The sequence below is a fragment of the Crinia signifera genome, chromosome 6 (assembly GCF_055691185.1).
Source record: "Crinia signifera chromosome 6, ASM5569118v1, whole genome shotgun sequence".
Classification (NCBI taxonomy): domain Eukaryota; kingdom Metazoa; phylum Chordata; class Amphibia; order Anura; family Myobatrachidae; genus Crinia; species Crinia signifera.
In genome coordinates this window covers 240,929,570-240,944,951 of record NC_139222.1, presented here as the reverse complement: position 1 = coordinate 240,944,951, position 15,382 = coordinate 240,929,570, and the positions used below count along the sequence as shown (strand labels likewise).

The 15,382-nt window shown below is 44.2% G+C and overlaps 1 protein-coding gene across 8 annotated transcripts in view; it reads right to left on the bottom strand.

Annotated features, from left to right (window-relative positions):
• TACC2 (transforming acidic coiled-coil containing protein 2) overlaps positions 1-15,382 on the bottom strand; it is a 117,989-nt gene that overhangs the window by 37,912 nt on the left and 64,695 nt on the right. For all 8 annotated transcript variants that reach the window (XM_083149189.1, XM_083149184.1, XM_083149186.1 and 5 more), the window contains one exon: positions 2,627-2,790. In XM_083149189.1, the coding sequence (XP_083005315.1) occupies positions 2,627-2,790 (164 nt within the window). The remainder of the gene's footprint in view (positions 1-2,626; positions 2,791-15,382) is intronic.

Below are 15,382 nucleotides of genomic sequence, written 5' to 3'. Positions count from 1 at the left end.
TATTATGGGAGTGTCAAAAAACTTATGCTAACATATTGGATCTCTATTCTAGAGACGAAAAATAAGTTGCTTAGAACACTATATATGGAAAAAGACAGGCCACACTTCCTGATATCGAGACTGGAGTGACCTCTTGGTACCTGATAAGACATTTTCAAAACCCAAAACTGTATGATTTGCTTGGTCCTTCCTGATTCTGGACAAACTGTCATGTATCGTTCTGCTTGACTCATCTAGCGTGATGATGCCCCCTATCCCTTGTTTCTACTTTTTGTCCTTTTCCTGTGTATCATCTGTCTGTCCAACCCTCCTGTTTTTTTTTATTATTTGTCATTTCCATAAAATATAAATGTCTTTTTGAATGGTGATTCTCATGCATGTGCTATTTTGCCCAAATATGCCTCTTATAGACAATGATTGTATACAAATCGTACATATACCCTGTATGTTTAATAATAAAACTCTTTCAGATGAGCAAACACATGAATAAAAATGTTTAAATCCCAATGCACATAATTGTGATTCAACATGGAGATTTATAGTGTGTACACATGGTAAGATTTGGCATCCAGTGTTCCCGATAAAGTGAACATCGAAAGCCATATCGCATGCAAATCGCTGCCGATGCGCGCTCCCATGTGAGCGCAAATCGTCAGCCAAATAGAGAGGGCAGGAAAGACTATATAGTGCAGATCTGCCCCTCTAGCATGCCGTGTCCTGATGTGATCTGATAGCATAGGGACTCGCATCTCTCAGCAGGATCTGCTGTGTGTACACACCCTAAGTGTATACATAATATTGTTTTCATACTTAATTGATACTTCTTATTAAAGGGCCGTGTGTAACAGGCTGCTGGTATAGCCTTTAATGTAGCCAGGACTGATTCAAAACGAATACAGTCCTTGTACAACTCTGACAATATTAATATGAATGTACAGTTCAGTGTAGCGAGGGCTACTGTACTAATGGGGTCAGACAGTCCTTGTTACAGATGTAATAATTCAGCATCATAGGTTACTTTTAATATTGAGACATTAAGTATTAGCAAATAAACTTAATGTATGAAAAAACACACACAGCCTTCATATATGCATGAATAATGAAAGACATGATTGTTATTGCTGAAATCAGTCATCATCACTTTTCAGAATTTGCATTTTCATCGGACCTCCCACAAATCAGCCGTTTATGCGTCGATGCCACGGACTGCACTTGTTTGCGGTTGCTCTATCCCCTGCCTTGTCCTACCTTTCCAGGAGCGGGTATGGGTCATTAGGTCTACAAGAAGTTCGAAGAAGTTCATCGACAAGCATTGGGTCAACACCATTAGGTCAACATGCAAAAAGGTCGATATGGGTCTAGGTGGATGTGGGTCTAGGTCGACAGAGCATTAGGTCAATGCAAGCATTAGGTCGACAGTCAAAAGGTCAACATGGGGTCTTTCGCTGTTTTTTTACCCAAATGTCGACACAGTGGACATGGACACTGAAGCGTAGCGCCGTGTCCCCTCCTAGTGGATAGTAGGGATGAAATACCGCCTGTCGGCACATGTCAGCTCAAAAAACAGTGAAAAATGTCAACCTAATGACCTGTCGATCTAGACCCATGTCGACCTAATGGTGTCAACCTAATCCTTGGCGACCTAATGACCGTATCCCCCTTTAGAAAATGATGGTATGTGCAGGTGGCTTGGCAAAACGAGTCACATCATCATGGCCCTGCCTTCAATACAATGCCATGATTATAGTAATCACGCAGCATAGGGAAGGGGTGGAGCTATGATGATGAGATTCAAGGCCCGCCCATTTCGCTTGGGAAGTGAGCAGAAAGCCTGTCTTCCTGGAATTCCTGAGTCTGAGATTCTATGAAAATAGGCAACGGTACTCTTTACCTAGCATGGCGCCCATGGCGGGCATCGCGGCCATCGCATGCACTAAAGTAACGGGTGCGACGCGACCGACGCGATGCCCGCGATTTCCCATAGGGATCAATGTTAAATTTTTCAATGGACGCGATTTTTCAGTTCAATGCCTCAATGCCCGCGATTTTGCCATAGGAAACATAGGCAACTACAGAATTAACTTATTTCAATTCAATTTTAACTAATACCACTTGAGACCCTCAATGAGAGATTTTACCATATTTATCTACGAAGTATGGCAAATTTAGACCCCTGTAAGTGTTGGTGGATCTCCTGCATCGCATCCATTTTCTAGTAAAGTAGGTAGGATGGGGAGATAAAACGAGGAATTGCAAGTCTGCATGAAATGGGCAAGGTGAAAATACTGCAATTCATGTTGTTTAAGTCCCACCCCTTCCCCACGGTACCGTCTAATGACAAGACAAGCCCAGTCCTGCCCCCAAAATGGTCAGTTGCATCTATGGAGAAGGCCATAGAGGAGAAACATAAAGTATGGATTTAGCAGACCTTCTAAAGTGGACAAAATGAGTTGTTGTCCATAACAACCAGATTCTAGGTATTCTATAGAATGTACAAAATAACTGTAGTATCTGATTGGTTGCTATAGGCACCACCTCCAAATGTCCAATTTAGAAGGTACGATAAATCTCTTCTTGAGTGCAAGAAATCTCTAAGGAACTGGTCCTTTGCATCTCTCTGGATTACCTGGTTCTTCAGGTTTGGGTGGAAGCTGAGGCGTCTCCTCCTCCGGTAGCTGCTGTGGCTGCTGCTCCTGAGCCTCTGGAAGGGCAGGGATGGGGACCGGAGGTGCTGACTTTACTGGAGTTGTGGACTCTGGAGTTCCGAAGGCTTCTTCAGAATCTGAGCTCCTGCATACAAGAAAAATGATCATCATAAGGCCACTGTGACACATTGCACAAGCCATAGTCCTGCCTACATTAAATAAGGAATACTGCAGATAAATGCCATGTTTTTCTCCAGCCAGTAACCAAACTGTGTAATTCTGCAAGATTTATAATGTAACCTAATAAAGGTAAATTACTGCGCCAGATAAAGGAAGACCTAAGCAGGTAGTATTATTTTTCTTAAAATGCTGCATTGTTTCATTAATTTCAACTTCTTGATGTGTTGTCACTATTGTACTGACATCACCCCTTTGTCCTCTGTCATTGTGCTATACAAACATGTACAAGGTCCAATAGTGCACAGCATCAAGGATCCGGGGCCATATGAGACACCCCCAACCCTGCTGACAATTCGTTATCTTATGACATTAATATTTACATTAATAAATAACATCTGAAAGGGAAGAGTTAAAATTGTTTTTATTAGGGAAGAAGATTAATAAAGCAAAATGAAGATGCTGTTTAAAAAACATATTATACAGCCTATTATATATGGTACATATTAAAGCCCTAGAAAATGACTTGAAGTTATGTCAGTCTCCACGTTCACATTAGTACAGAAGACTGTATACCACTGGGTATGGGTCATTGGTCGACCAACTTTACGTCGACATGCATTAGATCGACCGGGTCTGAAGGTCGACACAAGCATTAGGTCGGCAATGGGAAGGTCAGTCAAAAGATCGACATGAGTTTTTCACATTTTTTTTTTACCCAAATGTCGACATGGACACGTCTGAGTGTAGAGCTGCACTTGCCATGTGCTTCGGGCACAGTGACACTCTACGTGCGGCGCACTATTTTATTCTCCCATCACGCCGCAGTGGATGGTATGAAATACCGCCTGTCGGCAAATGTCGGCTCAAAATTAAATGCAAAAAAGTTATGTTGACCTTTTCACTGTCGAGCTTCCCATTGTCGACCTAATGCTTGTGTCGACCTTCAGACCCTGTCTACCTTACGTATTTCGACCTATTTCAGGTGTCAACCTAAGGCCTGTCGACCTTCAGTGGTCCACCCAATGCATGTTGACCTTAATAGGGATAACCTTATGACGGTATACCATGCCACTATACTGACATCTAGGAAAATGTTAGCAATAGACTAGGCATGTCTAAACTGTGGCCCCCAGATGTTGTGAAACTACACATCCCAGCATGCCTTGCCATAGTTTTAGCATTCCCTAATAGCAAAACTGTGGCAAGGCATGATGGGACTTGTAGTTTACCAACAGCTGGAGGGCCATAGTTTGGACATGCCTGCCATAGACCCTTATGGAAGTGATGGAACAGTGACCCCTACTGGTCTAGTAATCAAGTATAATGCATATTACAGTATAATCTGATGCTGTATATTGCTGCGTCCTTGCAGTCATTTCATAGGTTCTTAATGTACTTTACACAAATGATGACTGAATGGATAAGGCTATACAGTATATATATATATATATCGGAGTGTTTGCATGTTACTGCTTGTTTATCTGGGTGTGAATAAAATGATTTGGGACTATTAGTGAGGTCATTCATTGCGGTGAGACTGAATAAATAGAAGAAAAAGTACTTTGTGTTAACATGAGGTGATTACAGATATCTGGGCTTGGATGACGTATCCTACTCAGAGATGTGGAATCAGACAGTACCTGAAGTGAACATATACTTTTACATTATGGCATGTCTATCTGTAACTTGGCATCTAATGACTCACACTGTACTGGTTTCCTCCAGCAGCTATATTTTACTGTAAACTCCCTTGCCAATGTGCATGCCCCAGTCTGTATGTCTGTGGCTATGGAATGCTGGCATTATCCGCGCTGATCCACAAATAAATTGCAACACATAATATCCAATAAAGTCTAATTCATTCCAGATCAACACCAATAATAACTTGAAGGAAACAGCTGGAAATAAAACATATGTGTAGAAAAGTAAAACACGCCAAGGTTTAGAGTTTATGATAAGCCATAAAATGAACTAAATATAATCCAGACCTGTTGCCGCATCAGAAAAGTAGGTGATGAATCAGAGAAGCCGATATGGTGGGATACACCACTGACTGCGTTCTATACTCCAGCTGTGTCCGGATCACCACCATGGCGCACGTAGTTTAACAATAGCTGGAGCGCTGAATGTTGTGAACTAATTATAGCATAACAAAAAAAAATAACATTAGAGATCTAAAGCTGGGTACACACTGGGATGATGTGTGCCCAGCCAATATCCATATCTGATCCTGGGTACACACTGAGCTACAGTATGAAATGAAGGTCGGAGCCACATGCCTGGTTGGCAGTGCAGCAGGACCGACATCATTAGCAACCATGGGCACCCACAGATCAGTCACACACACACACAGTGAGCGATATGTCAGATTTGTCATTCCAATTTGGCACCTCCATGTGGCATGAGACACTTGTTTAGATTTCAGTGCGATTTAGGGGGGGGGGGGGGGGGGACGTATCAAATCTCAGAGAGAGAAAGTGGAGAAGTTGGAATCAGCTTCTGTTATTTTGCTGGGTATGGGTAAAAACCGGAACCGGACATCACCCCGGAATGCTGGACTGGACAGGCTCCATTCATCACTATCTGTCATTCTGGAGCTTGTAGTGTCCGGTCTGGGGGTTGCATTGCCTGGGGTGTCCCGTCCGGTGGGGCTGCTGAGCCATCAGGTAGCAGGGAAAGGAAAAGGGGGAGAATACAGCCTCCATGCATGGTCCGGATATGTAATAAAAACTGGAACAGTCCGGACCATGGGCCTTATTTTGGTTCACTCTTTCTGACAAAATACTTCTTAGATGGACAAAACCATGTGCACTGCAGGGGGGGTAGATGTAACATGTGCAGAGAGAATTAGATTTGGGTGAGTAATGTTGTTTCTGTGCAGGGAAAATACTGACTGCTTTATTTTTACACTTCAATATAGATCTCACTTTGAAGTAAAACCCCACCCAAATCTAACTCTCTGCACATTTTGCATATGCTCCCCTGCAGTGCACATTTATTTATTATTTATTTATTAACAGTTTCTTATATAGCGCACACAGATTCCGCAGCGCTTTACAGAGCATAGTTATAATCAGAAACACATAACAAATTTCAAGACAGTTTAGGACAAGTACATGGTTAATATGGATAGTTGCATCAGGGGACAGGACACTGAAGCAATCATCAGGGTGGCAGTGGTTTATATATTCTAAGAAAGGCACATGAGGAGAGAGGGCCCTGCCCGTGAGAGCTTACATTCTAAAGGGGAGGGTTAGACAGACAGGGGTGACACAGAAGGGGAAGAAGTGGGCATAAACAGTAGGTTAGGATGAGAGATGGTCAGGTTTTATGCAGGAGGGTGGGAAGATGACAGCTTAGTCTTTGATATTTTAAGTCTAAAGAAGCGCTGAGTCATCCAAGAGTAGACAGCAGAGAGACAGTTGGAGATATGAGTGAGGATAGAAGGAGAGAGATCAGGAAAGGAGAGGTAGATTTCAGTGTTATCAGCATAGATGTGATAGCGGAAGTCGAGTGAGCACATAAGCTCACCCAGAGAGGATATATAGAGAAAGAGGACACCTACTATCAATGGAAGAGCAGGAGAGGTGAGGTCCATCTAAGAAGGATTTTGTCAGAAAGAGTGAACCAAAATAAGGCCCTATATGAGGAGGCTGTAATCTCCCCTTCCCCATGTCCATGGTGAAAGCTATCACAGGCACCCCCCGGACTGGAAACCCCCTGAACTAGACATTACAAGCTCTGGAATACAGAGTTTGATAGTTTGGTCCGGTGTTCCGGGGTCAGGTCCAGGTCCGGTTTTCACTTAGTCCCCATTTCGCTAACAGCCTGTAAAATAAGTTCCACCCATTTCAGATATAAGCCGAAAAAAATGTTTTTTTTTTTGCATGCACATCGATCCGGGTTCGGCTTATGCCTGAAAGAGTAAATGCAGAATGAGTGTCCCCTGCCTACACCTCTGCTCGCTAGGTTTATCCTGTGACCTGTAACCAGGGTAGATGACTTGGGGACACGGTAGTCCCTTTATCAAGGTGCTTGTCTCACAAGAAAGGAAGAAAAAAAGGGGTGCGCTACCGGGAACCTATTATGTACCTCCCAAAATATATGATATCACAATAAAATCACAGATACAATCTGAAATACAAGTCCTTGTTTATAATGTTGGTAGTATTCACAATGATTCTGCACAGTCCGTTTCAGGATGAATCGTCTTTTTATTTCAACAAAAAACCTGACGCGTTTCGTCTCTAAGACTTCATCAGGGGTAAAACCAATTGAATCTTTGAGAATCTTTGCTGTCCATTATTCAATAATAAAATACATCAAGAATTCTGATTAATATTGGAAAATGAATTCCTGAGCTGTTATATTGGTCCGTATAAATACAAGAATTTCATGACACTCTCTGTGAATAACCTCCTTGCTCTGCATTCAGAAAAGGAATATATATATTTATAAATTTTTCCAAGGAATCCGCACTCGTATCTCATCAAAGTGCAAAAGGGAGGTGCTCCATAGGATGAAGAGGCATCATAGTATAGAGAAATGGAATGGGCACTCACCAAGGTCTAGGTAATCAAAACAGCATTTTATTTGTATCAAGTCGACATACCATCCGACGTAACGACACGTTTCGGTCTACATGAGACCATCATCAGGAATAGTGCAGCAATGAACAAAACATCAGCAGAAAAACAACCTGACATCCATCCCTGTGTCCCCTGGGATGGATGTCAGGTTGTTTTTCTGCTGATTTTTTGTTCATTGCTGCACTATTCCTGATGATGGTCTCATGTAGACCGAAACGTGTCGTTACGTCGGATGGCATGTCAACTTGATACAAATAAAATGCTGTTTTGATTACCTAGACCTTGGTGAGTGCCCATTCCATTTCTCTCTCTCTCTCTCTCTCTCTCTATATATATATATATATATATATATATATATATATATATATATATATATATATATATATATATATATATATATACACAGTACATACATACACAGTATACAGTGTGTATAGCACTTAGAGCAGTGACTGCTGACTGTATATTTGCAGAGTCACCTCAGATAACAGCACATTGTAGCAGTGTTCCCACCAGAATATGCATCACACTGATACAGTCCCAGGAGATACAGATATATTATGTGGTCAGCCGACCACTGAGCAGAGAGAGCAGCTGCTAAATATGATTCTGTATGGAAGACATTTTGTAAGAGACATTTATGGATAATATTACAATATGTAGGGTTATGTTACGGTATAAATGGTAGAAAATGTCTAGGTCGACCATTAATGGTTGACAGTGACTAGGTCGACACCTTGAAATGGTCGACATACCCAATGTCGACATTGATAACAGGTCGAAGCAATGGTTGACGTAGACATGGTCAACATGGGTTTTTTCCCCTTTTTTTTTTTTTATACGTTACTATACAACTGGGCATACAGGGGGATACCACAGTGTGCCTAGTGACCACATACCTATGTAGTGCCAGGTTCTGGAATGCAAAAATAGTAATGCGCCCAAAGGAACCAAGATAGGCACTCGCACATGACAGTATACAGTATATACACGATGGGGGTATGCGGAGTGACATCTATGCCGCTGAGCACAAAGGGGTCTAATCATCATTGGCGGATATACGGACCCCAGAGGGCCAAGGGTGTGTTGGTGTGATTGTGTATAGACACACACATAGGTCTGTCCAAGTCATACCATATGTGGTCAAAGGGGGAAGATGACAGCATCAATCTGTTGCTATGAGTCATCGAGGCGACAAGATCAAGGTCGACAGTCATTAGGTCGACCACTGAAGGTTGACATGCATCAAGGTCGACATGACTTAAGGTTGACATGGGGTTAGGTTGACAGGGTCATTAGGTCGACACAAGCATTATGACGACATGCACAAGGTAGACAGTCAAAAAGGTCGACATGGGGATTTTCACTTTGTTTGTCCCGAATGTGGACACTAAAAACGTGCACCGCGTCCCCTCGCAGGGCTTGCTGCACTCCCCATGCTTTGGCCATGGGGCCTCGCTGCACTCGGCACACTATTTTATTCTCCCACCACGCCCTAGGGCAGGGCTGGGCAACACCGGCCCTCCAGATGTTAGTGAACTACACATCCCAGCATGCCTTGCATCAGTTTCAGCATGGCCACATAGCAAAACTAATGCAAAGCATCCTGGGATGTGTAGTTCACTAACATCTGGAGGGCCGGTGTTGCCCAGCCCTGCCCTAGTGCAATGATTGGTAACCTTGACACTCCAGCTGTTGTTGAACTACACATCCCAGCATGCATGTATGTACACCTACTCAGGCTTGTAGAAGTCACGCAAGTTAACCCTGCTGCACCTGCACTTGTAATTATATGTAGGCCCCAGCCAATACAGTATGATGCTGCTTTCCCACTGCCTACACGGGTAATGACCCGTTTTTTTTAAACGGGTCTTTAAACGGGTAAGAGTCATAAAGACTTTTTCCCACTGCAGCTTTTAAACGGTAAATTACCGTTTAAAAGCTGTTTTTGTCACATTCACACTTACCCATTTAAAAACCCGTTTAAGCAGTGTAAAGATAGGGGGGGGGAGAATTTAAAAAAAAAAAACGGCGTGGGGTCCCCCCCCACTGCCGTAACCAGCACCAGGCTGAAAGAGCCGGGGCTGGTAATAAAAAATCAGGAAACCCGACAAATAGGGGATTCCTGATTTTTTACAACCAGCCCCAGGCTCCAGGTCTGGGGCTGGTTCCCAAAATACGGGGGACAAAATGACTAGGGGTCCCCCGTATTTTAAGAACCAGCCCCAGGCACAACCAGCCAGCAGGGTTATGCCACAGCCGGGGGACACTTATGATATAAGTTCCCGCGGCCAAAGCATTAACCCTACCGACCAGTCAGCCTGGCCAGGGGCCCTGGGGGAGTGGGGACCCCCCCAATAAAGGGGTCCCCCCCCTCCAGGACTTACCTGACCAGGCTGAAGCCTGGTGCTGTCCTCGATGCCCCTGGGCGGTGGGCATCGAGCTGATGGTATGGTGTAAAAAATAGAATAAAAACCATTGTCTTTTACTGGTGAACTATGAGTCCCAGCAAGCCTCCCCCGCAAGCTGGGACTTGGAGAACCACAAGTCCCAGCCTGCGGGGCATTAAAGGGCCCGCTGGGTCTTGTAGTTCCACAGTAAAAGAAAGAGTTAAATAAACACACTGACACACGTGAAAAATAAAAGTTTAATACATACATAACACATACATACTGATACTTACCTATCTTGAGCCCGTAGGTAGCCCTGGTCCTGATGTCCTGGTCCGTGTCGGCGTCTGTATCCATGTCGGCATCCCTGTCGGCGACGGCGTCGGCGGTCCGGAGTCCGAAGAAATCCATTTGGGAAGCTGTGGAAGGAAACCATACTCACCTGTCCCAGCGCGACGTAGTCCAGGTAAGGTCTTTGCAAAAAAAACAAACCGAACACCCGAACCAAGCGGACAGCTGAGAGACGCACGGTGTTTGTTTACATCGTGCGGCTCCGCCCCCGAATGCCGCTATTGGCCGCTAGGCCGCAAGGCGGCCAATAGCGGCATTCGGGGGCGGAGCCGCACGATGTAAACACACCGTGCGTCTCTCAGCTGTCCGCTTGGTTCGGGTGTTCAGTTTGTTTTTTTTGCAAAGACCTTACCTGGACTACGTCGCGCTGGGACAGGTGAGTATGGTTTCCTTCCACAGCTTCCCAAATGGATTTCAATGTTTTGGTGGTGCCTGTTTGTTTTGGTAAATGTGACCTTGCACAGACAACAATAGGCGTACAGATGAAAACAGGTATTCAACAAACTGAAATGTACAAAACATCTATGAACAAATATACCAAGAGATTCCATGGTTACACAAAATACTTGCAATCTCAGGTTCCATGATGATAATGTGCCTGGAATAGATAATGACGCAGCTCCAGTGCTTACCGCAGTTATCCCAGATTCCCACACACACACACACACGCACCAACAACAACAACTTGGCTACAACCCACCAATATTATAATATATGAAAGTCCCACTGCCAGTAGTCACCATGCTAGGATATCCAAATGTAGCGATACAGTGGTGGAACTTGGACCCAATCGGTGCACAGAGAGGGCCGCCAGACCAACCGCAAGTCCAGTAGCTCTCGCATGCGCCAAACGGGAGGCGGTGCTTCCTCCCTGGATTAACAAATCGGCCCACCTCGCCATCGGCCCCTCTGGCATTTGCCAAAAGTGCCAGATGACCAGTCCGGAGCTGACCCCGGCCCAAGTTCGCAATATGCAACACAGGAGTGGGTGACAGGGAGAGGCAGGGGGAGGCAGAGTGTGACAGGAAGAGGGTGACAGGGGCAGCAGTGGGCCCCGTAGTCCTCAGGGGCCCCGATGCACTGCAATGGTATTTCCACCTCTGTAGTGATATTAGATTACATCAAATCAAACGCATAGGGGTAATGAACTTGTGGCCCTACATCCTAGCATGTCTTTACACAATGCCTAATAGCAAATATATGACAGGGAATGCTGGGACATGTAGTTCCACAACAGCTGGAGGGCCGCATGCCGAATACTATGGGACAATTCACTTTAAAAATAATTTTTAATAAAGTAAAATTAAAAAAACTGTCACATTTTTCTCAAGACTTATGGACAAAATCTCAAAATGACACCAAACCATACCAAGGTGGGGAAACATGCGATTCCTGTCCATCAAATGTATTTTGCTCATTTTATCCTGACTGCATACATTTGTTGGAACATACATAAACATTTACAGATTTAACAGATAATCACATTACAAAGTGCGGTACTAATTTAGCGTATAAAGCACCCGAGATTAATCTTCTAAAATCTCATTATACATTATCCCTGAATCACCTAAAGAAACAAGAATGAGCGATTCATTTGCGAATCCCAATATAGTCAAGAGATGCAATCAATCGCCTGATGTTGGAGCAATGCAATAACATTTCAGGATTGCACCTATACCGGTGATATATTTAGTAGGTGTAGATAACTCCATAGGATTGTTAGTATAGAATAGCGATTTATCATCTCTTGTTTTAGCTCATCTTTAAACGTTATTCCCCAAACAAATTTAGGGCTATTTCGGCAAAACCCCGCACAGCCAAATGTAGTGCACCGTAGTTAATAATGGACATGATTGTGTCCATTCCATGATGGATCCCTCATACAGCGCTGCAGTAAGAAGTCCATAGGCTTCGGCAGGGAATGGCCAGCTTTTGCTGTTGATTCCCACCGCAGCGCTGACACTGCAAAAGGGGTTTACTGCATACAGAAATGCTATCAGGTTTTTACTGCATTTCTGCTTTAAAGAATCCCGCCCGGGATGTATTAATATACATCGCCGCCCCTCGCCGCCATGCTAGCGCATATGTATTAACATTTGTGGCTAGCATCGCAGTGTGGTGACGGAGTCCCCTCGTGACACCAGTGATGTGGCGTGTGTGTGTGTGTGGGGGGGTGTCTCCGTCACCTTGCTGGGTGCCTCCTCCTCCCCTCATGCCGGGAAGCCTAAGCAGGCTGTCCCCTGCACCTCCTCCCCACTGCAGCTGGAAGGATGTCCGGCTGCGTTGCTAGGGAGAGGAGGGTTTTACCTTCCGGGTCAAGGAGGACCTGCAGGAAGGTGAGCCAGGGGGGGGAGGAGAGGGAAGTCGGCGGAGGCGGCGAGTGGTGATAGAAGCCCCATAGGCGGTGATACCCTGCCCTGCGATGACGCGGCGGCCAGGTATTCCTACATTAGAAAATGCTGTAAAAACCCCGGGGGTTTTACCGCATTTTTAGCTTAGTACATCCCGCCCTCAGAAATATTCTGTATAACAGAACATGTCTATTAACACTTCTGCAACACTTTTTACACCCAGTTGAATTTTGCTTTAAACTTATGCACTGCAAGCAGAGCAGACAGAAGCAATCAATAATAGCTCAGGATTCCAGGTAGACTGGCAGGAAGTATTATATATGGTTGCTGAACACTAGCTTGTTTCTGTATCGTCTTGCATACAAAGCTTTCAAATTCTGCAAACTGTATAACTATTTGTTGTAATTATTTATTCAATTACAGGCAATGTACGGGGTGATGTGCTCCATCCATCCACATGGCAAATTCACATCCCATAAAGGAGGGGTAACTGACTGGTATGTGCAGAACCGAACATCTTGACGATGCAATGAACATGGCATCTAATTGAATCGACCCCATAGAAGGCCCTGTTCCCATGAGCTTGCAATCTAAGAAGTTTGGGAAACAATGGATACATAAATGACAAAGTAACAAATGTAGATGGTAGTGAATAATGTGCAAATGGCTAATATGCAGCATAAGTACAGACAGCCACAGTAAAACAATTTCCATTGGCAACCAGCACTTAATGATGGTATGGTTTGAATAAGGAGAACAGAGCCAAGTCACCTACTTATTCCCTATATTCACAGCTGTTACAGCAACAGCTGTTACTGAAATATCCAGAGATGGCAACAGCAATGGCAGTGAACAGCTATCTGTGCTTAGCAGCTGAATTCAGGGACAGTAACCTGCATATCTCTAAAACAGCTACAAAACACTATTCCTCAATGAGATCACACTGCTATGAACTTTTTAAGGGCTGGTGGTCCCATGTGCAGTGGACACAACACCTCTCCATGCAGCAGGCACCCCTATATCTATTCTGGCAGCAGAGAGTTCCAAAGCCTTTGCTGCTCCTATGCAGAACCACTTTTCCAAATAGTTCACGTGAAAGATGGCACTGCCTGTTAAGTATATGGGACCCACGGTTGTGAGTTGGTCAGTGAAGGGTGTGAGTTGCGGAGCCTCCCCTGGATGGACCACTGCAAACCTCACATCCATGATATACGCGCCATTGATGGGGGTTATAAAAAACATTGAACAAAATAAAAAACAGACAGATTACTATAGAGAGAGCGGGAGAAAGGGGGGAAGAAAAATCAATTAAAAGAGAACATGTAAAACAGTAAAGAGAATGTTACCTCACACAAGCCCGTACAGCAATGCACTCCTACGCCTCTGCACCAATGCTCCACTAACCTGTGATGTTCCAGCTGTGGTAGTTCTAGAGTTAAATAACCCCCAGCCAGCACAACATGCACCAGATAACCAGAACTCCAGCCCTGTAAATAACTATGGCCCCAGGGAACAATCGTCTGACTGCAATGTGCTCTCTCTGTCCTAATGATTTCTAATTAAATATGAGCTAAGAGTTTGTGTGTGGGAAGGATGAATTAATAACTAAGTAATACATACAGTAGTCCAAGAGCATGCATCACGCAGCATCAGGCAAATCTCACCTTATGGTCCGATGCCGAGTTAGAATTACGCCACTTTGCGCAGGTATATGCGCCTATGACAACTGCGCCCACCTGCTACTGGAAAAGATGGAGTACAGTGAGGGCGTCCTTGCGTAACAGCAAACAGATGAAGGGCTGCAGTGTGCTGTAAAGACACCTGTCACAGCTAGAACACCTGCAGGTGCCTCAGGTCCAGCGTACAAGCACACTGATGATTATGGTGGTTGCCAGCATTGCGCTTTGAGTCATGCAGCTGTAGGGCTTTCTTTATGACTGATGTCTATATTATATGATCCGATGAGTGTATTTAATGATTTGATTTGTTTATTTTCATATGAGGGCGGGAGACTTATGCCTGATGTAATTGAGACATATTTTATGTGATACACACCTAATAGTAACTGTGTATTTCATCACCAAACAAACATTTGCAAATTGTATGTGTATCTGATGCATGCCTGACAAACTACGCCGGGGTATATACCGAATGCTACGGGTGCAGACCTGCACACATCTTATTATGTTTTCTATCTGAATATGTACATAACTGAATTTGTGTTAGTGATCACATTTTACATTGCAAATTTGGAAGAAAATGCATCCATACTCACGCCAGCCGTGAAGCCGCAAATCCCTATATAAAAATACAGTAACTTCCTGTCCGTGTGGAAGTCACACTTACTAATCTCCCAGATTCTCCGGTGGCTCTTTTGGACTCCAGAAATAGCAAATAAGCTTCATAGAATCCTCACTAAACGCCCACATACCACCAAAATGCCCCTGTCCTGGTCTCCTGGATCCTGCCGCAGGCCTCTGCTGAGAAGTTGACAAGTAAACCTGGGTACACTCAGATAGATTTACAGGACCTGTCCGGTCTGTCTGGTGGGAACAAAAATCTGGTAATGTATGGGAAAAAAGCCATGTGCTCCTAAATCCTGGGAAACGGATAAAACTGTTTGGATAAATTTGTCAAGTCAAATGCTTTCTTGCATTTGGGGGCAAATGACGGATTGTCCTGTGCTCTCATAGATTATCAGATTTGTGTTTGCACCAGACAGAGAGATCTTTAATTGTGCACCCAGCTAAGTAAAGGGGCCTACACACAGGGAGATGTTGCTGAGTGATCTGAGCAATGTAGCCTGTAACTTGAAACCCAGCCTGTAACGTGATTGTTAGTAGCTGATTGGCCAGTGCGTTATCACCAGCCACTTT